Below are 26,110 nucleotides of genomic sequence, written 5' to 3'. Positions count from 1 at the left end.
ACTGTCTTGTAAGCTTTCTTTGGGTTCACAGGCTAGGCACAGGATCCCTCACTGTCTTTGCCAAATGGCAATGGATGGCCCGGATCTAATAGGGACCAATTTTTTATTTTGATTTTCTATTCCAAAACCAACCCTGCAAGCTGTGAGGAACTTGGAGAGAAGTTGGTCAATGGAAGAATAGTAACAGTTCAGCAACAGTAACACTGAGGATCTAGAAAGTAGCTTCTTACTTAAGCTAGCAACAATAAGGAAAACCATTTAGGAGAGGAAGATACATCGCTGTACATGTTAGAATCAGAGGTGACAAGCTAGACCAGACATCTGATAATTCTTTAGAGGAGAGAATCACCAGCAGTAAGAACATCAGGCAACACACACACACAAGCTGAGTAGGCTTGCGTTTTGCGGGGTTATTTTGGTTTGGGGTTTTTTGCATGTGTATTTGTTTGTTTTTCCTTTTGCCCCTCTTCTTAGTTGGTGACAATCCTGCAAAGAACTTTCCAATTTTCAAAACTTTCCAAGGTAGCTGAAAAAGAGTGGTAATACCCTTGCTTTGCTTACAAACCCATTTTCTGAATAAGAGGAAAATATCCAGAGAACTATTACAAAGTGTCAACTCTTAGTGCTCTATCCTAACACCTTCAAGAGATATTTCGGATTTTTTTTCAACTAAACCTTAATATTAAAAATCAAATTTGGGTTGTATATTTGTGCTGTCAGTTTTATACACTTTTCTTTTTACTGCATTACCAAAATATTAAGTTCCTCTTAATCAGAATATGGGCTGAAATGAATAATATTTAATTCTACTCTAAAAGAGAAAAAACACTGTGAAAGTGTTTCACTCCTTTGAAGTGAAAGCCATTTGCATTTTTCAAACTGGATCAAATTAATCTTTACATTAGTTGCCTCTGAAATATTACAGTAGGGTTTCAATTAATTTTCCACTTACATTAGTTTTTATAAAAAGTCTTTTTTTAGTATGTATTTAAATTGATGCATGCATTTATGAACTGAATGAGAACAGAACTCAAACTGATTCTTCCAGATGACTCAGGTATTAAGAAATACAACAGGCAGGTAGATTTGATTAATGATTCTTTATCTGATGGCAAACTATTTTGCATCACTAGTGTTTCCCAGCTAATACAAACATTCTTGTATTGTAAGGGATCCAGTAAGATTAAACAATGAAAGTATTGCTAAAGGTTGCACAACAGGAAATCTGGCCATAATCATCTTCATTCTGATTCTTCACTGGAAGTATTTTGATTGAACAGAGTTAAATCTTACAACAGCTTTAACTGTAGATGAGGATATATTTAGATACCCTAGCTTCCCAAGGAAACCAATTAATTTTGCACAAGTCCCTTGAATGAAAATTTGCTTAAGGCTGAAATAACCCTGGAGGTAAAACTTCAGGTTAAACAGTATTTTCAAAGATTTTTCAAAATTACCATTTCTTCAGAAACAACTTTAAAGGCTGGTAAAAATAGGCAGGAAGGATTGATGAACAAAAATACACAAATCCTCTAAGACATGCTATTGCAACACAGAAAAAAACCCTTAGAGTTTATACAACTGGTTCAGCTTAATTTGTTATAATCCTGGCACTTAGGCTACGAGGCATCCATGTTTTTGGTAATAGCTACAACTTCAGCAAGTGACTAATGTGTGTACCCATATACAGTGAAAGAAGCTCACTTCGTACCATACAGTCTACAAATGCAGAAGGATTTCAAGCTGAAACATTTGTTTCCATGTCATTCCTGAAGACAGGTGTCGGTCCCAAAACAGTATGTAATCCTTGCAAAAATGGATTTGTCTTATTAATTTTCTGTCTACTTGAAAATATCAGTGGAGACTGCCTTTTATTGGAGCAGGTTTGTATCACCTTTGTCCATGTTCCAGGAAAGCGTTTGGTGATAATGCACTTTTTAAGCTGAATGTGTCTCCACTTGATGAGTGTCGAGAAGCTGCTTTTCCACCTATCAACAAAGTCTCTGCTTCTTTTATTTCCATAGCTCTCTTGTAAAGTTCAGCTGCCTTCTCAAAGTCTCCCCTTTCATAGCTTTGGAAAAGAGTAAAACAAAGTTGAAGCAAGCAAATAAAACAATTCTCTAAATTCATTTACATTGAAATATACACCATACTATCAACATAGTGTAATTAAAACTCTACTTTCCCAGAAAGTACTTAAGGCCAGATGTTTCATGCAGTAATTAGCTTTTATAGGGTTGAAGCATATGATCTTACCTTAGCACAGCCAAGTTTTTCAGCGTTTCCCCCACACGAGGATGCATGTGGCCAAAGCTGTCTTCATAAATCTTTAGTGCGCGTTCATAGAGAGGCAAAGCTTCAATCTGCTTTTTCTTTGGGTAGTAGAAGGTTTCTTTGTTACAGATGTGTATTTCTTTGTTACAGATGTGTATTACAATAGCTTTTTTTTTGCCAACATAGTATCAATGCATCCTAGATGCAGTGTCGTGCCTACCAGTCACAGCAATTATCTTTTCTGTGCATACATTTTCCTTGCCAAATATGCTTTCCACGTTTAAAATGGAACCCAAGAATTTTCAAGTACTATGAGGAATCTCCCTTTTAAATACAATCAAGTTTCTTTCATTTCATTTAGGCACAAATCATAAAAAAGCCTAAGACAGGAAAAATAAATGTTAGGCATGAAAAACTTACCATCTGACAGTAAAGGACAGCCAGGTTTACCAGAGCAGTTGCTACACTCGGGTGTTTTGGGCCAAATGACTTCTGTCGAATTTCAACTGCTAGCTCATACAGAGGAACAGCCTTGTCAAGCTTTCCCTAGAAATAATAGGGAAAAAAATTATTCAGTTCTCTTGTATCAAGGTGGTAACAGTAAAACCTATTTTAAACAAAAGCACTGGAGAAAATCTAACTGTTTCTAGAATAAGGACTTAACTTTGGTTAATTAATAGCTATATTCTGCACAATTGTTTATCATAAATACTAGAACCTAATTTTCCAAAATTACTGGGCATATTCAACTCCCAGTTAATGTGTTTCTCAGATAGGTCTATTTCTTCCTTTTCTAATTTATTTTTTCCCCACAAGTGTCTCACTGAGAAGGCTATAAAAAGAATTTTCAGTTGTACTTTTATTGAAATAATTTTCTCCGCTGACTTTTAATTTGTGCTCCTTCAAACTAGTGAAGAGGTTTTTTATGCAAATATTGAGTGTTTTTGCAGCTTCTAACAGCATGAAAATTAGAAGCTGAAGTGAGGAGAAAATAACATGACCCAAAACCATTTAATGCACACAATAGCAAGTAAGAGTTTAGTGAAAACATGAGCAAATTTGATCCAAGGGATTATCTTCAAGGTTTTTTTTTCTTTGAAGAACAGTAAAATGTGAAAATATAAAATAAATAAAATTCTTATAACCCACTGAATTTGATCTTGGTTCAGCTGTTGGAAACAGTATATCACTACTACACTAATAATACCAAATGATTAGAACAACCATCTACAAACACAAATATTCATAAAACATTTTGAAATTACAAAATGCAGAAGTTGATACTACTGTTAATGTTATGCCTCACAGTGCATTTTGCAAAGGAGTAATGCTCATCTTTCACTGAGTCAACATAAGCTGAAGGTGGCTCAGCCAGACAGTTTATTTGTGAAGTACTATCTCCCTCATAAGCCCTCAAGTTACCCTTAAACTGACTGTAAAGTTCAAGGTCATTGTGTAAAAAGAACCATTCCTACACCCTAAAACATGATTTTTCCATTAAGAGAAAAAGACATTACAGTTCATTTAGGTGATATGAAAAAGTAACAGGCTTGTGCTCACCATCTTTTTGTACAGCACTGCCAGGTGTTTCACAGTATAAGCCAAGGAGGGATGATCTGGAGCCAAGGCTCTCCTCCTGATGTCCAAAGCTTTCTCATAGAGCTCCTCAGCCTTGTCATAGTGCTTCTTCTCATTGTACAGGGCTGCCAGGTTGTTCAGAGACTGCGCGCAGTCTGGGTGCTCGGATCCCAGGACGCGCTCTCGCATTTCCAATGAGCGCTTCAGGAAAAGCTCCGCTGTCCTACACAACATAGTTGTTCATCAATATTTTAAAGCTGGTAACATCTGTACAGGCTGAAGTGCCAAGCTCAGCCTTGGAAACTCGTAGTAGAATCTGTTTAGAACTGACAAAGTAGAAAAGACTCTGTGTAATGCCACCACTGAAGCAAAGGGCACATTTTATCTCACTACAGTAGGGTACTACAATTTCATTACAGTTTTACAGCAGTTCCTCTATCAAAACAATGGATGATCCACCCTAAGACTGACAGCATCCATTATAACTACGCAGCTCCTCATCCTGACATACACACAAATTCTGTGTGATGCTATTCTCAACAGGTCATCTTAGTAAATTGGAAAAATCCATTCTACATTATAGAGGAAAAAAAGACCATTTATACACAGAACTGTAGGTTCAATTCTGGAGCTCTTAGACAAGTGTCAAAAGGTGTTCACTCTATGCCAGGGCTGGAGGATGATGTGTGACAAACTATTCATTAAGTGACATACCCTCCTGCCACTGATTTCATTTTAGCTACATGAAGTCTTGGGCTTGCTGGTTCAGAGCAGAGACACAATATCCAGTTTTAAAAGTTCCTTAAACTTCCACTAGAACAAAGTTTATACCTTTTCTTACCTTTGAAATAGTAGAGATACAGCTACTCTTGAAGTAAGTTGTGTTGAATAGGAACTATGTATGAATAATGTAGGATATTAAACAATCTGGTATGAGATTAGATAAGATATTGCTCCTCTATAATCAGTCACTTCATGAGGGTAAACTGATGAAAACCCCACATGTCCAACTGTTAAAAATCAAATTCCTTCATTAAAGAGGTCATGCATTTAACAGAAGTTCTGTATGCAGATCCCAGATAATGATACACTTCTGTAATGATCCAAGAGCTACTGGTGCCATAAACAGGTACAGAAAGAACTAGAAGTAAAAATACTTCCAGAACTTACTCTGTGCTTTTTCGCTGGGTACTTTTGTTCTTCTCTGAAAAGAACAAAAGTTCTTTTGTAGTTCAGTAGAGTGGGATTTAGGTGACTTTACAACTCCCTCACAACACACAGTTTAGATTCCTCTGTCAGCTGAAGAGGTTGATGTGAAGAGTGGCTAAACATACAATCAGAACTGTCTTGCACCTTTTATTCCCCTTCTCCAACACTCCTGCTTATCTCTGTCTGCTTTTAGAGCACCTTTGTGCTGTTCTGGCCCTTTTTGGCTTTAACAGGACATCAGGGTAAAAGCTTAAGGATTACAAGCACAATGAGTATTTAGGTCAGGACTTCTTTTAATACTGTCATAGAAAAACAACAATCCTGCTGTTCAAAGATAAGCACAGCAAAGGAGTCACAAAATAGAGAAGCTGAGTAGAGAAGGCACAAATTTGAGAGAGTACTGGTATTTGCAATAAAGGCTAATTAACTCTGTAACATCAATTCTGAATGCAGGAAGTGCACTGACTTGTTTAATACTCACATGCCAACAGCAGCAAATAGAAAATAGGAGTGAATTTCACAGTGAACAAAAACCAGTAGAATGAATCAGGGATGGTCACACAACAAATGTTGATCATGTGTCTGCATTTAATGCTAGTTCTCAATGCTCTGCCTCCAGACACCTGAGAACACTCAGTGGATGTGTCACAATTAGTACAACTTACTCAAGATTATTCTGCAGGTAATAGAGGACTCCAAGCTCATTGAGGGTTCGAGCATTATCTGGTGTATCTTTGCCTAATGTGAGCTCTTCCAGTTGCAGGGCTCTCTGACGCAGGAGAGCAAAACCACACTGCAGCAAAGAGAAGGTAACGTAAGCCAGTCACCAGTACTTACAAAGTTTAACACTAAGGCTAGAAAACCAATAGACTTAGTTTGATGCCAAAGGAGCTCAATAATCCTACTTAAGTTCTATTTTTGAGCTACATGGCACATGGTTACTTACAATCTAACAGTGAATTTCACAAAAAATGTGAAATTTTGGTGAAAATTTCCAGGCAATTCAAGTTACTGTGTTGTCACACCACTCTCCATCACACATGCTAATTTGCTTAAACTGCACAGTTCAAATAACCAATTCAGATCAATTCTTAGGCTTATAAGCTCAAAACTTAAAATCAATATAATCTCCAATCCTAAACACCACATACAAACACATATAAAATACTACTCAAGGCTTCACATCAATCTTTTTAAAATGGGCAGACAAGTTAATGCTTACAAGCAAAATAAATCACAGTAAAAAGTGCAGCTGTTTTTACACACTCTGCCTATTTTTGATCCTTGCAGTCTTGATAAAAATATTTTTGCAGAAGAACTCATTACAGAAACAGACCAAATTGTCATGAACCAAATTAATTCTTATTTAATCACTGTAGAAATAGCAACTTGTTTATGGTTTTTTACTATTTCCATCAGAGCTACAACTAGAGCTCTGGAGTTATTAGCTGAACTCTTACAGTACAGGCATTACATGATAAACTCTTAGCTCAAAAACGACAAGAGAAACCCTGTAGCTTAAAAATAACACAGAAGAAGGAAACAGGGAAAAACTCTTAATGTTACCTAATATTTTTACTGGGATTTTCCATTGCAGTAAGCACTGTGTTCACTTGTAGGATAAATGCCTCAGTTATTCTGGAGAATGCCTTTTTTCATTGTCACTTTGACACACAGTCGTATCAGCTGTAATTCTGCACCTCTGAAATGTATATATCCACTTCTTTCTTTTCCACTTCTCTCAACTCCATTCCAGTTGCACTGATACATCTCTACTTCCAGCAGAGTTGAAAAGGCAGCTACCAAAGCTGCTGCTAAGCTACTTTACTACCTATGCCCACAATCATCAAAAGCCCTGGAGCATTGTCAGCTCCACAGACACAATTTATCGTTTGTATAGCAGAGATGCAACATGCCCTGCACCTTTTTTTAAATATCAAGCACTTCCTTACCAGACTGCCTTTCTGCCTTGCTGCTTTTTGGCGTATTTTGAAGGACTTCTTCCTCAGCTGCTCAGCTTGTTCATATCTTGAAAGTAGTTATTTGTAGTGTTAGAAGAATGTCAAATGTAGCATCAATAAATATGCTGGAAAGATTCTAAGTTACTTGAGTGGACACATTTGAAAATTTAAGAATCTTGAAAAGAATCCCACTTTTTTTCAAATATAAAAATACCCAAAATGCTTAGGGCCAGACAATGTTCCTCATTTATCTCTAAAAGTTTTTGTGGAACTAATCACAAAATTTGGCCCCTCTTAGGTGACCTGCTACAAGAATAGAGAGAGGATGTTCATGGTTGCATTGAACATAGGAAACTCAGAGAAAAGAACCAAAGAAAAACTCTGGCTTCAGGAAGAAAACCTTTGCTGTTATTCTTTTTTTTTTACTACCTCCACATAAAACAAAAACAGCAGTGTAATTAAGCTTACTTGTTCTGCTTTTGGTACAAGGTCGCAAGTGCGTCAAGCTCACGTGCCACCCGAGGGTGTTCAGCTCCATAGGCGTTTTCAGAGATTTCCAGGGCCTGTTTATACAGCTGTTCAGCATTTCCAAACTTCTTCCACTGAACATACACTCCTGCCAGCTGGTGGAGTGACTGTGCCACCCTTGGGTGGTCTGGATCCAGCGCAGTCTCTCGAATCTCCAGAGAGCGCTGCAGAGGAGCTACAGCCTGTAACAGCCAAGTCCAGAGTGTGAGCAGGCAGCATCCTCTATGCTACAATGACTTAACTACTGCCATAGAAAGCACACACTGAGCTCTGCTTAATTTGCCTTTTTGCTGTTACAACAATCTCTAAATGTACTTACCTGACTGAGAAGACCTAGGTCCTTAAGAAACCGTCCCAGGGTCTCATAAAGATCAGCCAGGCAGATCATACTTTCCTCTCCCTCACTGCTTTTTTCATATTCTTTCAGAGAGTCAAAATACTCAGCTGCCATAGAGCTCTTATCTTTCCCAACCAGCTGCCAGTAACTCAGCAATTCTGCAAAATGTCCCCTGTTTTAACAAGGAAATAAGAATCTTATCTCTGATACCCCTCTATTCAGACGGATGCTAGCTTAGGCAAAAAGGCCTATATGCACAAATGATGTTGTTATGCTACAGCATCTACAGACACAATCCATGGAGACTAACGCTCTTCAACAGCAGTATTTATTCCTTTACCAAACCCCAGGGTGTAACAGAACAGAAAAAATACATTATTCATATGGAAACAGCATTTAGCCCTTCAGCCTCTACTATTTAAATACCTCTAATATGAATTTGTTGCTTTCTGATTTATATTGATAAAAATTACTTTGAAATGTTTATAATGGCCAAAGCAGTTGCTACCTTTGTACCTTTTGTAAAGGTTTTGGGACACAAAGAGATTCAGAAGACACTGGTGGAGCTTTTGCTTATCACCCTGCTGTTGGAAGAGCCAGGGAAGTTCATCTGCACTTCTCCACGTCACTCGGTCTTGACTATTGAAAGAAAAACAAATGAAACTTAAAACTCTGACAGGGCTAACAATTTGTCAATTTGATGTGAAAATTAGGCAAGCATACAATTTCCATACCTGAATGTCTGAACAGACAGATTACTGCAAGACCTATGTACTCCATTTTCTTACATCTTCATTTTAATTTCACCTCAGAAGGCACTGGAACCCTCAGGCACTGCACAAGAAGCTGCTTCTCCATCCCATAAGGGCTAGTCTGTGCCCGCCAGCAGGACTGCAGCCCTACAGCAGCCCACTGTCCCTTTGTGCCTCCTTTGTCTGGCACACTGTAGCCCTCTTGGCTTCCTGCTACCTAACAGTGGATGCTTGGAGGAGCAATAAACCGCAGCCCGCAGCTGAGACACACTAACGCAGGATGTAAATGCAAATCAGTTTTCAAGCTGGATATGAACTTGTAGATGTTCAGCTGTCCTACTGGACCTCCTCTTATCTATGTGCTAATGGCTTCCTGAACATAAGTGGTCTTCTGCTTCAAGTCCTGAGCAAACTCAAATTTCCCAGCATTTGCTGGGACTTAAAAATCCATGGGGTCTTGGAGACCACAATATAACCGATATGGTATAAATTCATGCCCTACATTTTCCCATGATCACTTTATCATATGCCCATTCCCCTTCACAGACCTTACTCTTTTCCAAGATTAGAAAGCAACATATCAATAAATAAACTTCTAAACTGAAAATCTTGCATAGTTATTTTTCCATAATAATTTCCTAAACTCAAAGAAGGTATATGAAGAAAACAAAACTATCTATGAGGCATAAAGTCTGCAATTTAGCATTTCTGGAAGAATTCTGACCTACCTTAACTGCATGGTGAAATATTCCACTAGTTTTTGTCTATAGGCAGAAGTAACATTTTCATCTGCTTCCATATACTCTAGTTTCACCATCTCCCAAGCCTGAAAGAGAGTAGAATTAAAAGAAAGGGAATCCGTTCAATTTGTTTAAGTGCTGATGATACACAGGGTGCTGTGCAAGATGAAACAAATCTCATATTGTAGAACTGAAAATCTTTCAATGACAAAGGCACTAAAACCAAATCATATTATATTAGACCACAGTTCTGGTTATTCAGGGAATATTCCCTTCTCCTTCAATTCTTCTTGGTTTTTTGTGGAGCCAGTGTTTTCGAGGATACATGAAGTTAACAGCTTATAGATTAGACAGTTAACAGCTAATAGATTAGAAATTTATGAAGGTTTACAAGGCCAGATTTTCAGCAATACTGGTATCACAGCTCTGGTAGCTTTCAAGGTGTTTCTAAATCAGACCAGATGTTAAGGAGAATGGATGAGCAAACACAAACATTTCAAGGCCAACCTAACTAACAACAGAACTTATCTAAAAAAACGGGGGTTGGAGTTGGGGGGGTGGAGCTTCACTTGCACATGTTTAGAATTACAAACTTTACCTGGAGATGCTGGAACTTCAGCAAACCACAGCTGTATGTCAGCAGACACATTTTGTGGAGGCTGTGAAGGAGCGAGGCCAGCACTGCAGAAGTCAGCTCAGGATAAAGCTCAATTAGCTCTGACTCACTCACCCCATTGTGGCTGACACCGATGACACACAGTATCTACACAGAGCAGAGAACAGATTTCACACAGTTAGCAATATTTGCTGGAGAGCTTAGTTACACTGAAATGTCAAGAAAAATCCTATTTATCACTGTGATAACTTTATAGCCAAAGGAAAAAAACCCCTGCCTACACAAGCCCTTTCTCTCTTCTCAAAGAAGAGACCTCAGTGTTAATGGTTTAATATTCTAATAGATAAAGCACCAAATGGGACACTCTGGAAGAAACAAATGGCTCCTTAGGCTTTCCTCTAAAACACTGGGAGAGAATAACTCCATTACCATGAGGAACTTTTATCTAAGTACAATATGCTGAAGGTCTCTATGCTGCAAGCACCAAAGAAGTAGCAATTCTCAGTATTGTGTCCTAATTAAAAAAATGCTTCGCACAAGAGGGAAATTCTGCAAAGGTAGGAAGAGGAGCCAGAAATGTAATAAGCAATGCCTGTATTCACAAGACACCACGTTTTGATTGCATTTACTATGCTCAATGTAGTTTATCACTACATCATGATAGTGATCAGCAAGGAAGTGCTAATTCTATATCATATCATAGTGTAAAAGCCCTGTCTTATTCTGTGAGACAACAGCTCAGTTTATATTTAACACAAAGCAGTCATACATTCTATGCAACAGATATAATTATTAAATTACCCCTTCTATACTAATAATAATACACAGTAATCTCTGAATCATACTTATGAACTCATATAAATTTGTATTTAATTTTAAGTTAAGAAAAACTCTTTACAGGAAAGAGTATTCATTATCTGTAGAAATAGTGATGCATTCTCTGCTTACCTCTCTCAGAAGACCTTTCTCTTTATCACTCTGCAATGATTCCTGAATTGATCTAAGAACAAGCCTGTACAGTGACACTGTGTCTTGACACTGGCAACACTGCTGAAGAATCTCATCAATATTTCCTGTATTTCCAACACTGAGCAGAAGGACAGAAAGGGTAAAGTTTAGCATATTTAATTTGGCTGAGTAAGATTGATTTGAAACTACTGAAGAGCTCTATCTCAAATATTCTCTGGATTCCTACTGGGTTCAAAAGGTGCACAGCACCTTTTGAATAGGTGAGATTTTTGAATAGGTGAGATTTAAACAAAGAGGTGAGTTCTTCCAAGCCAATTTCTGTCATATTGTCTGATTTTTCTAAATAGCTGCAACAGTTTTATTAAAAAAAGTACACAGCAATGTTCTTTTCTCCAGCAGGAATACAAATACGAACATCAGGATGGATAAAGATAAAACCACATGCTGCTGTTTCATTTAATGCATTTACAAAGCATGTTTCCAGGAGCAATTAAGTCTTCTAGAATATAAAATGTGAACAAAAATAATGAAATCAGTCACCCAGAGTAAATTACCAATTAGTGTATCATCTTCTGGGAGTCTCTTAACTAAAAATGCACCTTTCTCTACAAGATGAAATCTAGGTTTATAATAAGCAAATGCACTTACTACGTATTCTCTTGCACAAGAAGGAAGATTAATTTTCTCCACAGTGGGAATTATAAGGCTAAGGACCATATGCAGGATGTTGTTGAACTAAACAGTTGTTGATCATCCTTGTAGCCTTAAAAAGGGATGGGGCAAACTCTCTGGTACATCAGTGAATACAACACATCTGAATTTAACTGTTTAACAACACAATACCAACATTCTCCAAATACCTTTAGAAAGCACTGAAGTAACTGATACACCCAGAAAGAAGAATAACATAAAACAGAAATAGAAGAGCTGAAAACAAATAGGTACAGCTATTTGGATTCATTTAGTATCAAACTGGTCGCTGTATACTCGCTGATTTCTGTTCCCGTTGCATTCACAGTCAGTGAAGATGGAGAACTTCTCCACTGTTTTCTCTTAACAAGATTCATTCTGTGCTAAATGAAAGTATTTCAAAAGGCTAACCTACTTACAGTCCTCTAATCTTTAAGTGATGATCATAGTCACTTCCAGAACACCTCAACTTACCAAGCAATGGTTTTGCCCAAAAGAGTGACATACAAAGCATTGCAAGTTGTGGCAGAACGACAATGTCTCTCAAGCTTCTTCTCCTACAACATTTTAAATAAAATCTGTGAACTGAGATGAAACTAACCATACAATTTGATAAGAAAACAATAGTTCTAGATATTCTTCTATCTATAACATCTGAAGACTATAACATGGTAAGCAGTGCACAAAATACTGCACATGTTTCTAGCTATAGGAGCATATGAGTGAAAATTCCCATTTGAATTTAAGATGAACAGTTAGGATCTAGCATTATATCTCAACATGAGGATTACCTTACAGAATCAGTCTCAAAGGCAAAGGTAAAATACTGTTTTTCTGACTCTGCCAATCATTGTTACAGTATTATGCAATAATTAATGAAAACATAATTAAATCTCCTGGTATTCTAAAATAAAATAACACATTTACAGCAGTATGTGCAACTGCTCAGTTTTTGTGTTAAAAATTTATGTTGTTCCATCTGTGTTTCAGTGCTATGAGCCATGGGGTAAAAATACTCTAGTATTTTTTTATTATGAATTATATGAATTATGAATTATGAAGTAAAAAAACTTCATGCTATATTGAGCAATTGTATTTAGTTAGCTACATATAATTCTTTCTTTTGGCAGCTTGGCTTATTTCCTCTTCCCATGATTTCATTAAAAGTTATACTAGAGTAAGATACTTTAGAAAAACTGCAACAGACATACCTGTTCTTTAGTCAATTTAACATTTGCAGAGTTACATTCTGCACTAATGAGAGATTTAACATCTTTGGAATTCAGTGGATCAAGATGAAGAGTGGGCCATAACCTTTGGTAAGAGAGAACAAAGTCATATTCGAACCTTATTAAATAGCACACAAAAGGAAAAAAAAAAGATATCAGAGTTCCAGGGCTTTTTAAAGATTTATATCAAAGCAGTAATTGAAACTGTTCCCTGCTACTATGAAATTCTAGTCATCTGAAGTCAAATTTCCACTTTTAGCCTTATCCTGAATCTACATCATGGTACTGAAGTTCTTGATGTGCATCTAACTGCATTTAATATCATCTTTCATACAGTCATGTGGATTGATCCACCACAGTAAAACAAAAATCTGGTCTTCCAACAGCTAAAATCTGTCATTGCAGCTACGATAGAGAAGCTTTCATTTTTCTCAAAGATTGCAAAATCTAATCCTATTAAATCGCCACGTCTTGACAAATCTGTCTGCTCTTCAATGAGTAACTGCAATTTAAAATAATTCTAACCCAGGATACTCTGACACATCAAAGAAATATAACATACCTCCAAGCCTGTGGACACGTTTCTACATTCACTGATACAATCACTCTCACGTTCACTGGCAGTGGATCTATCAACCACTTCATATGCTTCTCAGCTTGCTTAAAAACAAATTTTCATTTCTTAATATAGAGGTTGTTCAAAACAGTGCCAGAAGTTGCTATGTTTCATTAAGTGTTCAACTCAATGAAACTCAGTTCTCCAGTGTCCTTTAAAATCTTTCAAGATCTGGTCCTCGAGACGGTCCTAAATGACCCATTTATATGTATCAGCACAACTGTACACTAAATAAAGCAGATAGAATACTATTTTTGAAATGTTCACCTCATAAAAACGAGGCTATTTACATGCCCGTTAAGTCAGCTCACAGCCTTGAATCTTTGGATAGCTAATGTGCCTGGACTGCTCAAAAATTAAGGTGTTAAGATAAAATATAGAAGAAAAAAAAAAAAACAATCCCCGAAAAATTTATCTACAAAAATAACTCACCTGCACTTTTTACAAAACTATTTTCTATATATTCTCTTCAGAGCAAAGCAAACACTAATATTTATGTTACATAGTTATGGCTGAACCTATTACAATAGTCAAGATTGCCTTTAGACTGACAAATGGCAAAGATTTTGAAAGCATACCTGTATTTGGTCAATAGAGTCAATAATTATAATAATGCTGCCTTGATGTCGTGCAGAAAGTTTTTCCAGCCAATGGGGAAACTCTTCCAGAAGTTTAGCTGGATCAAAAGTCAGAGGTGATACTAACCAAGAGTGTTGCATAAGCTGCAGAATTATAAACATGTACAAGAAATTCTACCTTAAAATCAGCTAGGATAGTTTAAAGAAGTCCTATAGATACAAGAGAAGAAAAAAAACCAGCTCCCCTCCCATACCTCACCCTCTCCCCCCAAAAAAACCCCATGTGATTTGGGGGAAATTTTTCTAGCCAAATTCACACAGAGTTCTTTCCTTCTAGTATATGCAGAAAGCTGGCATATGCAGAACAAAGAATATTGAACTCAATGTGTAAATTCTAGAGAGATAACCTCAGTTTACACAATGGACAAGAAATTTGGAGACTTAAAGGACTTAAAGTTGCACAGGTTAAACAGGCAAACATCTAAGATAGATGAGAAAATTGCAAGTATAGCACATCTGATTACATTTTTCTACAGGTTTTAGCACTGAAAGGCCCTTAGTGCCACTCTGTGATGGAAAAAGCAAGTTCAGACCCTGGCACAAAAATTATCCCTGCTTATTCCCCACATGTTTAGCACACAATTAAAAATAAATTAACATAGGAGAGAGCCTAGTCTAGGAACAAGATGGTGCCAAGTGGCCAATACAGCCTCAGGTTTCTAAGCACATAGACAGAAGAGGTACCACCTGCCTCTCTCATTGGCCAGATGGCAGGGAATTTTGGAAGGAGTTTACATGGTTTTGTAAGTCATCAATATAGGTCACTGGAAACGTAACTGCTAATGCTGATCTACTATGGATATCCCAGAGGTGCTAATTAATTGATCTACATTAAGTGTATAGGATCAGATTCCCCTCATTCTATAACACCTTACATTTCATAGACTCACAGAATAGTTTGGATTGGAAGGAGCTTTAAAGGCCACCTAGTCCAACTCCCTGCAATGAACAGGGACATCTTCAACCAGACCAGGTTGCCCAGATTGCCTCCCCAATCTGAACTTGAATGTTTTTCTATTACATTTGTATTACTTTCCACTGATGCTGAAAAATTAGTAGAAAATGCTATCTTTGGACATACACACGCTGGCAGTTCCCAAAGAAAGATGCGATGCAGGGGATGTAATACAGCATTACCTTTAGAGCAAGGCGCTTAATTATCAATGCAGATTCTGAACTAGTAGACATGGGCCTCCCAACAAAGTGGTAAAGAATTAGAGTGTTTGGTGAATGCTTCTGTTGTAACTGAATCCTAATGAAAGAAGAGAAGAAAAAAAAAAGACTCAACAGACTCTACTTTTGCAAATAGATCTCAAACAAAAAGCATCAGTTTTGCCAAAGGAGACAGAATATCTTAGCTACACGTGTTCCATGTTTATTTTACAAAACAGGACAGACATTTCCTGAGCTATAATTGAACTTTTAAGGTGAGATTCCATTTTTGCTCTCCCCAGTACTGAAAGCAATTATTAAGTGCCCTTCCTGGCACTGAATAGTCACAGGCCCCTAAGCTTTTAAGAGGCAATGACACCATCAATTTATTTTTATGACAGAAAATTTTGTCATAGCATACAAGTGACCATAAAATACATTTCTATGATAAATTATCAGGATTTTTTCTTTATTTCAGTTAAAAAGACTCCAAAGGACCCTCCTTGTGTATCAGAAAAGGGCAACATCATTGGGCTATCAAAACAACATTGTAATGCTGTGCAAAGACAGATATGTAAGGTGTTGCAACTGGAGTCAGGGAGATGTTAAATGCAGTCCAGATGAAATAAGCTACTCCAATATCACAAATCTTTCCAGGATGCTTCAGTAACTTCAGTGCTTTCTAAATGCCCCCATTTTACTTCTTATTAGACTGACACAATGTTTGAAATGTAATGGAAATTTTTTCTTAAATTTCATTCATTAAAAAAAAAAAAAAATCCAAACTACCATTTTGACAGAAGGAGAGATTTCCCAGAGCCTGGTCCTCCTGATACAAGCAATGGTGGAATTGGTGCTGGTGCTGCTACTAGGTCATTTAGACGTTCAAAATACTATAAAAAAGAAGCAATCATTATAAATATTCCACTGTTTAAGGATCAAATATAGTGCCTGGTATTGTAAACCATTTAGATTCAAAATGTAGGTACTGATTTATTAAGGTGAAGGAGTAACTACTGAAATGCAATACAATACAAGTGTATATAGATGTTGCAATGAAACACCTAAACCACACCTAAACCCCAGAATTTATTATCTCTTTTTTAAAAAGTGTAAAAGTAATTAACACTTTCTTCAAAACTCTATTTAAAATGGAACTTTCAGTGCTAATAAACTGAAATAGTGTTACTATAGTAAAGCAACTGGGTTCTATATTTGTTCAGGCCTCCTCGCTCCTCCTTTTCCCAAACTACTCTGCACTGGATATGGTTGTCAGAAAAAAGCCTTCAAAGTTGGCATCTGCCATGAATATTTTGAGACACTAAGCATACAAAAGAAGGCTTTCTTTCACCACATGAATGTCCAAAAATGTTCTAGCAGATGACAAAATAAATCCAAACAAAACACCCTTCATCTTCTTGGGAGAAATGTTTTGTCTCCAAAATAAGAGGTGCATTAAGACATATATTGGTATTTTTTCCTTAATGTGCTATTATTCTGTTGCTCTAGAATGTAGTAAAGATGGCACAATCCTCCAAACCATTACGAAGATATGAGTGGTGAAGTAAAAAAATATATTGTGCTAGTAAAATAGGGGTACTAAGAATTTAAATACAGTAACAGAAACTGCATGCTTACATTACATTGCCCCAATAAATCATGGCAACACATTCTGTGATGACTTTGATGTTTATCTTCATACATTCATTTTATCTTCCCAACATATAACGGTTCCTGATACTCGCAAATTGAAATGTTTTAAAAAATTTATTTCCAGTAATGAGTAAATATTGAGCTATTCAACAGCTTTCCACTTTCAAGTTTCCTTTGTTCTTCTTTTATAGCTGCATGATGAGATGAAATCTTTTCATTAACCATCTCCTAAAGACCTAACTCCAGGTGTCAAGAAAAAGATTGGATTTCCTTGGGGAAAAATAAAAGAGAAATAAAAGAATAAAAGAAGAAAAGATAGATATTCAGAGTGTTTTCTATTGATGACCAATGTCTAAGAGGATGCTCTGCTTCTGGCACACTTACAGTGCTTTTCTCCAGTGCAGGCACAAGAACTACTTCTTCATCAATGTCATTCAACAACACATCACCTGGCATCTCTCCCAGAAAAGAAATATGCCATCTATATCAGACAAATGGCTTCTCCCAGTGTAAGGAGTGATAGCCTCCAGGATGCTCTCAGACACAGCTTCTTCTGTAGAAGTGCATCTTGCCAAACAAGGGATGGAAGTGAGTGATGACTTTCTCTTCATCCATATACCTTTATAATGTACTTACTTTCTCAAATCCCAGCTCACATGTTGAATTAGAGGCCTGCTGAAAAGCTTCCATCTGTTCTTGTTCATCATGTGCATCCCACAATACATCACCAAAAACTTCTTCTTCAGGAGCAGTGGAGTCTTCCTTATTACCCAAATCCTTGCCTTCTAGGTCTGTCATTTCACATCCCAATATATCCTTAGTAAAAAGAAATTACATGGAGAAAACTGCAACTATAGTGCAAGTACATTTGCTGTTAGTCTCAATATGAGTGTGGCTCTACTAACACCAATATGCTCATTTCCTCTTAGGGTAGCAGAGAACACAAATAAATAAGCAATTAGATGAAACCAAGTTAACTCTGAATGCACAGGTCTCAAGACACTGATTTTAGATATCTCATAGAGGAAGCAACTCACCACAAGAAAAAGGAGAGAACATATCCATGATACGGATAAAGAGAAATTAAAAGCTAATTTAGGCCCATAAATAGAACCCTTTTCCCTGGTCCTGTGCTTTTGTCCATAAAAGCAGAGCTCAGTTTGGGGTTTTATTTTCCACCTGCACGTTTCTTTGCTTGCCAGATATTAATGATAAAACAAAGAGATATTTTGAATCACATCTAAGTATCACATAGTAATCACACTGACATAATTTAAGATCATAAATCAGTGTAGATATAAAAAGCTAAAATGCCTCGTGTACTTTACCTGTTTAATTATTTTTTCCACACAATTATAGATTTCATACGCTCCTTCCTCCACACCACCAACATGGTCAATCATCTGAAAAAGTAAATGGCAATGCATGATGCAACTCTAAATCCAACTGAGAACAGTATTTAGGACTTCCAACAAAAACATTTTGGAACACATTTAAATTCCACTCTGTTGCCTTCCTTATGTAAGATTCACTTTGCCTAAGAACTTTAAAAGGTGCACATCTAGTTTCAGCTGTTCTCAAGAGTTGTCTCTGCAGATGAAAATAAATGGTAACTGATCAATTTTCAGGCAGCAGGAATCTCTCTGGAGGTACATTTCATTCCCTTCAGTGGCTACAGAGGGACCTCAGATAAATAACTTTGCCATTTACATGCCTAAACACAGGTAAGAAATTCTAACCTTACAGCACAGCCATTTTTTTTTCAGTGAAAATGCAGTGGCTTTTTTTTCTCCCCTGCTAATGAAAATTTCATAACATTCATAAATTTCAGCTGCATCCATCTGCTCACAGAATGAGCATCCAGAGCAATAAGTGCAATGCAATTTCTCCTAAAATCTGAGACTATTAGCATGCAGTGTTGTTTATAGCAATTTTTAAATGCCATACCTTTGCTTTGTTCACATAAGAAATTTGCTCAATTAACTGTTGCACTCCGACTGAACTGACTCTGCCATCCTCCCTTCTGTGGTAAATTAACCGGGGTTTTTCCTCTGGATTTCTCAAGAAGGCTTCTTCACAGTCCTCCAACAAACAACTAGATTGGAAATCAGCATTCTTGTGCTATATTACACTGCTGTAGTAAACAGTTCAATCAACACAAGCTCCGAAGATGGGTTTCACTGCAAAATCTAATTCAAAAGTCATATCTATTTATAACAAAAAGCAATCAAATACTTCAATAGAGAATTTGAGAAAAATTCTGAAGCAAGGAAAAGCTAAGAGAGGGAGATTTATGCTACTTGTACCAAAACCAGTAAAACCATTTATTAATTTTTATGATTATTGATTTGTAAATGAAAAGCTGTTTTTCCTGTCATACCAATATGCAGCATGAACAGTAATTGCCTTGCATGGAAAGAATGTGGTTTCACATATCATTAATAAGCATCATGTATATGCTTTGCTATCAGTTATCTGAAGGTTCTGTTCTATTCTTTGATCTTTTTAGGAAAACTCCTTTAGTATTTATCAGATGTCTTGGGGGACAGTCTTTCAATTTCTAGTATTTAAAAAGAAGAATTTGACACCTTCAAATTCAAAAGTACTTTGCATTTATATATGTGAATGACATCCATGGATATCTATTGCTGTTCCACAGAAGGAACCATACTACTTGGGGATGCTGACAATAGCAGACAGGATTCCTCAAATATTACCATCTTTACACAAGCACTACAATTTTCATCAGAGTTTTTCTAAGAGAAATTCTCTAAATTAATACTGTTGGGTTTTTTTTCCTTGCATATTTTGTTCTTACACATTTGTTCCCCACATGCATAAAACTGGGTTTTTTGACAACAGCATATAATGCACACCAGTAACATTCCTAACACAGTTTGAAAAAGTATCCCTCCTTTGGTGTTTTTTTCTTTAGTGAATCATGCTTCTTCTTCTAGAAGATTAAGAAATTACTCACTGAACAAACAGAACACATTCCATCACTATTTGTCATGAAACATCATGACTTTAGTAAATTGAAACTGTCAAAAGCTAGCATAAGGTAACACAGAGGAGAGACATGAAATTAAGTCTGAAAGACAGCCAAAACCAGGCACTAATATGCAATAGAATAAACCACAAACACTACAGGCAGGTGTAAGGCTAGATAAGGAAATAAAAAACACTGAGGACATTCACACCAACCATCTTGAATTCCTAAGACACAGCCACATGCACAACAGAGAGCTGGTCTTGGAAAGCAAAACATTTATGAAGACATTGTTCAAGCTGTATTTTAAGAGAATTTGTAGCTACAAGAAAAAGAAAATGGTACAAAGCTGATGTGTTCTTTTAAGTGTCTGCACTAACAAACCTAAAGTTTGAAGGAGTATCACTTTGAAGTTACTAGCTTAGGCAATGTACTGAGCAAAGCATCCATACATTTTAATAAGCTAAGCACTCCGCATAAATTACCAGTTGCCATTTGTTTCACCAGCCTGGAAAATACTCACCTTGGCAAAGTTAAATGCAGGAGTAAAATGACTAATGAACTTTTTTCGATTTCCCATTTTCTTACATCCTGAAGAGGCCTTTCATTCTCTGTTGAAAAATTAACAACTTGAAAGAAGTATCCCATTGTTTCACAGACTCTTTGAAGTTTTGGAGAGTAGTTCTGAAAGCAAATGTGAATAACAGTGCTTTATTACTAAATATGCATAGCACTAAGGATCTATCAAACAGATCTCTGTTTCTTTTTTCTAAGCAGTTTCTTTCCCTGAAGCCCTTGACAATATTTTCACTGATTTCACTGAAATCAGACTACACCTACTAAAGCTTTCAAGAAGTATTAGACAAATTTCTGATCCAGCATCACACTGGAAACAAGACAGCGTATAAGGGAGCATAAGTTTGTGATGTACTCACTCTAACAAAGATGTTCACTTCTGGCTGAGTCTCATCAGTACTGATAATATAACATCTTACTGTGTTACTCCACAGAGAGTGGGAAAACAGAGGAGTAACCTGCAACAAACTGGCAACAGCAGCATCCCAATCATCTGCCAATGAAAAGAAAAACCAAAATGAAGTCTTAGAGATCTTCACGTCATTACACTGCACAACAGATAAGTCATCACCTCTTAACATCATGAATACTACCTTTTATTTAAAATAATAGCAGTGTTTTTACTCAATTATTTAAATTTTACTAACTTCAAGAACCCATACCATTTGATAATGTCATACAATTTGATAATGTGGCAAAATAAAAGTGTTAAATATATTTATATTATCATCACAATGATATTTCCTTTAAAAAGGATTGATCAGATGTTTCCACAAAATCAAGCTGATAGTTGTAAAATAAGTAACAATATGCAAGAGTAATAAATTCACTCATAAGCAAACACTTTTTTTTCCTTCAGATCTACATGTATTTCAATTAGACCATGTGAATAAATGACAGCAAATGCCTTGTGGGAACTTCCTCTTCTGGAGAAAAAATCCATTGCTTTCTGTAGCATTGTATATTTATTCCCTACAGAAGCAATGAGTTTTAAAACTTTCTTAGACCCTTCATTTTGTGGCTGGTCATTCTTTCAAGATAGGAATAGGTTCTGTTGATGAGAGGCTTAGTGTAAGAAGCTGGAGCCATCCCAGGGAAGACCCTCACCCTCCCACTTTGTAGGCACAGACTTCTGAATTAGAGACTGAAGGATTGAAAACAAAAGGGAGAAACTGACAGCAAAGTCAACTATATGCAGGAGAGGTTTCAGAGCCAGGAAAGGCTGAAGGAAACCAGAGTATCAGAAGCCAATTTACAAGAGGCCACTTGGGAAACAAAATTCAAAAGCAGCAATTATTGACAAGAAAATATCAAGCACTGATTTGCATAACAACACGTACATCCTGGTCTTGCAATCAGATTTCCATAAGTGGCCCCCTAGGCAGAGTCAAAACCCACGCAAATTCAATGAAAAAACAGGGGTATAATTTATTCTAATACAAATGTGATGTTCATACTCAGGAAGTAGAGAATCTGAATACAAATGGAAAAAAGAACACCAGCAGATATTGAAAGAAAGAGTCACTATCTTCCATTGTGAACATAAGGAACATACAAGAAAGCACTGGTAACTGCTGTTTGCTAAATCAGTGCTGCACATACCATAGTCATCACATATATTAAACAACTTAGCTACATGTCCTTTTATTTTTACAAAGAATTCCAAACAATCCTTTAGTTAAATTAGCCAAGAATGGACAGAAAAGGATCTAAGAAGGAACAGAGTTACTTAAGAATGGTTGGAAAAATTCCATAGACACCTACAATCCCAGCAAAACGAACTACCATTACTTACCTCTGTTTATATTTGCAAATGGTCCCTCGACATCTATGGAGCTATGAGCAAATTCAGGCCCTCTGAAAGACTGCTGAAGTTGCATCATACTACCCATGGATGGCTCACTTCCCAACACTCCTCCATTCCAGTATTCAGATTGCGCCCCAGTAGCTAAGAATTGGAAAACAAACAAAAAATCCCCTCTTCATTGTCACTACACAAGGTAAATTACCAGTCCTAAACACTCCAGCTGAAACCTACCGCCACATGCCACTGACTATCATTTTTTCTCCTTCAGCAGATTTACTCACACCTTTGTGTGCTGTAGTTCTAAGCCGTTGCTTGTCCAAAGCTAATGAGAATCCACGACACCAAAGGCTGAGGGTATTTCCTAGTATTTGCTGTTACATAGATTGCTCACATCTGAACCCTTTCCATGTTATTAAATTCCTCATACAGCATATACAAGGTTTTGTACATACTTCATCTTTGTTAAAGATCTTATTCTCCTGTTCTGGAACCTACGGCAGCTGGCACTGGCATATGTCATCATCCAAAGTGTCTAAGACTCCCTCTAGTTTCAGGTCTGATTTTTGGATCCTTTGCAGCATTATCTCTCAGTTCTAGAATAAGAAAACTCAGAAAGAGACTAGAAAACTCAGAACAGTTGACAGAACAATTTTTAAAAAGTGTTCAAGTCACTGTGTCTAGACAGTACTCTGCCTTCATCTATTCATTTGTAACACCAGAAATATGAGGTTCCCACAATCTAAACCAAGTTTGCAAGGTTTGTTGCTTTTACCTTCAAACTACTTTAAGTTGCTTTTCATCTGGATTAATAAAACCTTTTTTCAAAACAACATAAACATCTGTCTCCTGCTTTACTATTTGGAGACTTCGGTCATGTTCCAACACAAAGTGTTTGGGATAAAATTCTCACCCGTAACATCTGTACAATTATCATCAGAATCAGACTCTTCAGGATCAAACACTTGGATTCCCTGGGCCTGGAGTCTCTGGAGTTTTGCTTCTAGCTCTCGTTTGGCCCGCAGTAAGTCCTGAATCTCATTTTCTTTAGTTTCTCTAAAAATCTATGAGCAGGAAAGAAAAGAAAATCTTTTAAAATTCAGTATCTGTTCCTGAGCTCATGTCACGTACTTTCAATTGGAAAAGTAAGTTTCTGGCATTCATTTAGCAGTCAGAGGCATGAAAATGTGAACATGAAGCTATCATGAGTCAGAAATGAGCAGGAAACCATAGTTTAAAATTATCTATTTTTAAAATTTTACCATTATAAACCTCAGCATACCATTCTGAAAGAAGCCTGCATTAGTATGTTCATTAAAAATGAAAATAACTCCTTTTACTTTTTAAAATTTTTTGTCTGCTAAAATCACTACATGTAACAATTTTTTCGAAGTTTTCCTTTTATTCTTCCATATATTTTTTACCATTACATATAATCTTGTATTTACTTTTTATTGTTGCAGAAATTTTAATTTCCTATGACAGAAAGTGATCAAGCACCTCCAGCTGTCCTGTTTGTAAAGTATTACCATCCTGCGGGGAAGAAAACATGACCCAAGACTTAAATTCAAAGAGATGAAGTAGTCTTCAAGTCTCATTTTCTTAAATAAGGTCAAAACCAATCCTCTTTTTATACAGCTGCCAAACATGAACTACACGTAGCTACAAATAGCTACAAGTAAGGACACGAAGAATCTTGAAAACAGTGAAAAACTAGGACCTACTTCCCTGTTTTGGGTGGCAAAACTATCATCTGCAGCAAAGGAAAAGCAGAAACATCTGCCTGGCCTTTCAAGTCATCCCTCCAGAGTGCAAACTGTCACTAACTGGCTATCATATTTTTGCAGTCAAAAGAGATGCACTAATACCCACTTCTTAAAAAAATGTAAGCTAAAGGTGTTACACCTTACAATGGAATATATAAAATTTATTCAGAAGTAATGGAACCCTGTGTTCATACGTTCCTTCAGCATGTTTGCAGCTCATGTTTTGTTGTCACTCTCAAATATGAATATACTCCTGCATTCAAATTCAAAGCAGGAATTTGGTTTATGATATATCACTCCATATTCTCCTTTTAATATTTAAAAAGTTATTTCCTATTTTTTTCCTCTTAGTCTTACAGAGAGGTTTTGGTAGGATTATTTTAATGGAAATAGGCAGCTACAGCTATGACACTCTAAGGTTTCTCTAAGAAGGAGAGAGCCTCATGATAGATGTTGGAGAAGGGTTTGTTTGGGGAATGTGAACAAGTGACATCCATCTTTTTTGGTCATTTCCCCAGGAAAAAAAGTCAAACCATACCTTGAATTGCCTTTTGACCTTGTCTCGATCATGTTCAAAGGTAGCAGCTCTCTCCATGGCTTGATATTTAGCTTCTAATGCACTTTCTTTCTCTCTTAGTATTTTCTGGTATGTTTTCTGAAGTGCCTGAAAATATTGAATATTTCATTTTTTCTGAGTTTTATCACTGATAAGAGGTTTTAGATTACTTTTCATGTCTGACTACAGTATTATCCCAGAACCCTACACCTCTCCTTCAGGTAGGGAAGCCAGAATCACAGAATATGCTGAGCTGGACGGGAACCACAAGGATCATCCAGTCCAACTCCTGGCCCTGCACGGGACACCCCAAGAGTCACAATTTGTGCCCAAGAGCATTGACCAAACGCTTGATCTCTGTCAGGCTTGGTGCTGTGACCGCTTTCCTGGGGATCCTGTTCCAGTGCCTGACCACCCTCAGGGTAAAGAAACATTTTCTAATATCCTGCCTAAGCCTCCCCTGGCACAGCTTCAGGCCGTTCCCTCGGGCGCTGTCACCGGTCCTCACAGCCGCGCAGGGTGTGGTCCCCATCCCCAGAAGCGCACTTTGACGGCATCCCGACGGCTCAGCAGGAGAGCACGGGCACGCACCATTTCCGCAGCACCTTGCCTTTCCTCGCACCCGTCACCTCCCTGCCACAGCTTTTCCCGGGAAGCGGGACGAGTCCTTAGCAGCCCCAGCTTCCCTGCTCAGTGCCCTCACCGCGGGGCAGCGGGCGCTACCTGCAGCTCGGCGCGCAGCCGCTTGTTCTCCCTGTCCAGCTTGGCCTCCTTCTTCACCATGGAGGCCACCTCGTTGTTCTTGCTGACGCGGAAGATCTCGTACTCCTTCCTCAGGCGCTCGTACTCGGCCACGCACTCCAGCTCCTGCACCGAGGCCGTCGACTTGAAGCTGGCCCCGATGAGGCCGCCGGGCCGGGAGCCGCCGACACGCCGCAGGGATCCGCGCAGCAGCCGCGCCTTGGGCTTCACCTCCACCGGGATCTCGCAGGCCTCGCCGCCGCCGCCGCCGTACGTGTCCTCGATCACCTCCCCGACCGCGCCCGCCGGGCTCACCAGGGACGACGCCGTGCCCATGGCCCCGCGCCCGCCCCGGGCGAGGCTCTAACCCCGAGCCCAGAGCTCTGTACCCACGGCGGGACCTGGCGGCGAGGACGTGCCCGGCGCGGAGCCTTCCCGGCGGCGGCTGCGGGCCATGGTCCGCTCCTTGCGGCCGCCGGACGAGGAAGGGAGAGCGGGAGGAAGCTGCCCCGCGGGCCGCCTCTCTCCCTCCCTCTCCCTCCCGCTCCCGCCCCGTCCCACGGCGACTCCCTGCTTGGGAACGCTGCTGGAGCAGCCCGGGAGGGGGAGCGCCAGCCGCCGCTAGAGGCTGGGGAAAAGCGGAGAGAGAGCCGGAGGGGCAGGCGGCGGGAATCTGCTCCTCTCAGCAAAAAGTGACGGCGTTTTAGAGTTTTGCTGCTAAAAACTAATGCTAAAA

The 26,110-nt window shown here is 38.1% G+C and overlaps 1 protein-coding gene across 2 annotated transcripts; it reads right to left on the bottom strand.

Moving 5' to 3' along the window:
• Window positions 1-1,085: 1,085 nt before the first annotated feature.
• Window positions 1,086-25,833, bottom strand: NPHP3 (nephrocystin 3). 2 transcript variants are annotated; one of them, XM_048300360.1, is made up of 27 exons: window positions 25,357-25,833; window positions 24,616-24,741; window positions 23,225-23,375; window positions 22,303-22,455; window positions 20,867-21,000; window positions 20,455-20,615; window positions 18,890-19,037; window positions 18,271-18,345; window positions 17,579-17,758; window positions 16,079-16,182; window positions 15,275-15,389; window positions 14,078-14,221; window positions 13,446-13,543; window positions 12,866-12,968; window positions 12,129-12,211; window positions 10,944-11,082; window positions 9,978-10,142; window positions 9,368-9,465; window positions 8,404-8,526; window positions 7,870-8,059; window positions 7,491-7,732; window positions 7,014-7,089; window positions 5,727-5,854; window positions 3,835-4,075; window positions 2,695-2,820; window positions 2,257-2,372; window positions 1,086-2,071 (listed from the first exon to the last, which is right to left on the bottom strand). In XM_048300360.1, exons 1-27 carry the CDS (start codon window positions 25,708-25,710, stop codon window positions 1,891-1,893), a joined length of 3,954 nt encoding a protein of 1,317 aa, XP_048156317.1. In that variant the 5' UTR covers window positions 25,711-25,833; the 3' UTR covers window positions 1,086-1,890. The 2 variants fall into 2 exon arrangements, with proteins under 2 accessions (XP_048156317.1, XP_048156328.1); XM_048300371.1 differs by lacking the exons at window positions 1,086-2,071; window positions 2,257-2,372; window positions 2,695-2,820 and having other exon boundaries at window positions 3,940-4,178.
• Window positions 25,834-26,110: the final 277 nt, after the last annotated feature.

The sequence above is a fragment of the Corvus hawaiiensis genome, chromosome 1, assembly GCF_020740725.1.
Source record: "Corvus hawaiiensis isolate bCorHaw1 chromosome 1, bCorHaw1.pri.cur, whole genome shotgun sequence".
Taxonomy (NCBI): Eukaryota; Metazoa; Chordata; class Aves; order Passeriformes; family Corvidae; genus Corvus; species Corvus hawaiiensis.
The sequence above is the reverse complement of the archived record's forward strand: the minus strand, read 5'-3'. Positions and strand labels throughout refer to the sequence as shown.

What these genes read in the sequence shown, in the direction of transcription:
- NPHP3 (XM_048300360.1), bottom strand. Translation starts at nt 25,710, where the DNA reads ATGGGCACGGCGTCGTCCCTGGTGAGCCCGGCGGGCGCGGTCGGGGAG. An exon ending in TAATTGTACAGATGTTACGG is followed by an intron (nt 22,456 to 23,224) that starts GTGAGAATTTTA and finishes TCCAATTCTTAG; the next exon opens with CTACTGGGGCGCAATCTGAA. An exon ending in TGGAAAAAATAATTAAACAG is followed by an intron (nt 17,759 to 18,270) that starts GTAAAGTACACG and finishes CTTTTTACTAAG; the next exon opens with GATATATTGGGATGTGAAAT.